Source organism: Charadrius vociferus, unplaced genomic scaffold, assembly GCF_000708025.1.
Source record: "Charadrius vociferus isolate BGI_N301 unplaced genomic scaffold, ASM70802v2 scaffold1771, whole genome shotgun sequence".
In the NCBI taxonomy this organism is placed as follows: domain Eukaryota; kingdom Metazoa; phylum Chordata; class Aves; order Charadriiformes; family Charadriidae; genus Charadrius; species Charadrius vociferus.
Genome location: NW_009646649.1, coordinates 12,407 through 14,360, shown reverse-complemented (window position 1 = coordinate 14,360; position 1,954 = coordinate 12,407). Strand labels below are relative to the sequence as shown.

Genomic DNA, 1,954 nt, shown 5'->3' with positions numbered 1-1,954 from the left:
ACCTTCAGTATTTAAAAAAGGGAAAAAAAAAAAAAAAGATAAAAATCACTACAAAAGGTTAAAAGAAGGGTGTGGGAGGTTTAGGGGTGGGAGCTGGCGTTTTCGGTCCTCTTCTGACTTTTTGTCTCCGTTTTCAATGCTTTCAGCTTAAAAAGCGCCATCCTTGATTTATTTATTTATTTTTTTAAACCTCTTCCACGCCACCAGGACAAACCACACACCGGCAGAATAGAGAGGAACCACTGCGCGAGCCCATGCGCCGAATTCACAGCGTTTCGACCCAAAACCAACTCCATTGCATCTTGGAAAGCGCCGAAGCCCCAAAGACACGAGCGGCCACCCCGGGGAGAAGTTTGGCCTCGACTTCCCCTAAATTAGGGATAAAAAAGGGGAAATCGGATGAAAGGAGGAAGCTGCTTGCCTTGACAACAGGGGAACCGGAGCGACTTTTGGCTGTGTTTGCTCTTCCCCGCGTGCCTCTGTGAAATTCAGCTGAAATTAGACAACCGTGAAGTTATTCATAAGTTCTAACTTTCGTTTTCTGCGATAGCCAGCCCAGGGGACGCCTGGCCCGAAGCCCTGAGGGCGTTCGGGGAACAAAAAGAATTTTCTGGAGAAGGAATAAATCAAACTGTGCCCCCCTGCCCCCCGCAAAAAAAATGAGGATTTTCGCAATGAGAAGTTTCTCGTGTTAAAAACGCAAGAAATTATCACAAAAGCACTGAACAAAATGCTAAAGGATTCCCACCAAACAAATAAACAGAAAAGGCTGAATTTCGGTGCTCACCTCAGAGAACACCGGTCTCCGTTTTGGCACGAAGCCTCCAAAACGTGCCTCCTTGGGCGGGTGTCAGCCTCGTTTGAGGAAAACAGAGTGTGGTTTTGAACCAGTTCTTCTGAAAAATCAACAGGGAAGGGGCTGCGGCACGTGGCGAGGAGCAGCCCAAGCAGATCGGCCGCTCTGAAGCTCCTGACTGTGCAGATTATTTTTTTTTTTCTAGGAAATTAGAATTATGAAATGCCAGCGTTTCCTTCCCCCTCCTCTTCCCCCTCAGGATGAGGTGACGCATCTTTCCCACTGCATAAATCGGGGCGATATCAAAAGGAAAAATAAAAGGATCAGAGATGTCACAAGGCGAAGGTGCCATCGGCACCTACGAGAACTGGGATTTCACCGAGGGGATGGAATTGGAGAAACGAGAGCCCAGAAAAGCACTTAAAGGAGGTATTGGGGTGAGGGAGCGGCTTTGAGGATCCAGAGATGTGAAACCGGAGGGTTTCAGCTCTTTAAATTGGTTTTTCTCCGAAGTTAAAGCCAAATTTTGATGCCTGGTTCCTCCATTGGGTCACAATCTAGGAAAAAGAGGTTTGAACGTTTGAACGGAGAAATCCAGAGGTTGTTGGGGGGGTGTGTCTCTCCTCTTTGTGCTCTTCATTAAGAAAATATCTGTCGGGAGGGGGGAGTTATTTGGGGCCACCTCCCCCCATTTCACCCCTGGCAACGCACTTCATCCTAGCTTTGTCTCCAGAGAGAGCCGTCGCGCTGCTGTACGTGCTTCTGGCCCTCACCTTCGTGCTCTTCATGGCTCTCACCATCGTGAATCTCCAGAGAGGTGAGTCCGCCGCACATCCCTTGCTCTGATCGCCAAGAGTGGGCACGATTTGGGGGGATAACACGAGCGGACGGAGCAAAACGTGGTTCCGAGTTAGGATCAAAGGACATTTTGCAGCCCGTGAGCGTTCCGGGGATGGATCCGGAGTGAAGGTGAGCGCTGTTTTCCTCTCCCTTAGTATCTGCGGCGTGGGAAGCGTTGGAACAAGCCCGGATACGGAGCGAGAACAGCCACACCACAGCGTGGCACAACCTCTCCAAGGTCCAACGCACCCTCGGTACGACCCTGGACCCTGCTGCACCCTCAATACCTGCATGGATTTTCCTCCCCACCACTTCCCG

General features: G+C 50.2%; 1 protein-coding gene across 1 annotated transcript in view; it reads left to right on the top strand.

Moving 5' to 3' along the window:
• LOC104289987 (dynamin-2-like) overlaps positions 1 to 1,065 on the top strand; it is a gene marked incomplete at its 5' end in the record, with an annotated part of 17,361 nt that extends 16,296 nt beyond the window's left edge. The window contains one exon of the mRNA XM_009889034.1: positions 1,056 to 1,065. Within this exon, the coding sequence (XP_009887336.1) occupies positions 1,056 to 1,065 (10 nt within the window). The remainder of the gene's footprint in view (positions 1 to 1,055) is intronic.
• Between the last annotated feature and the right edge of the window lie 889 nt (positions 1,066 to 1,954).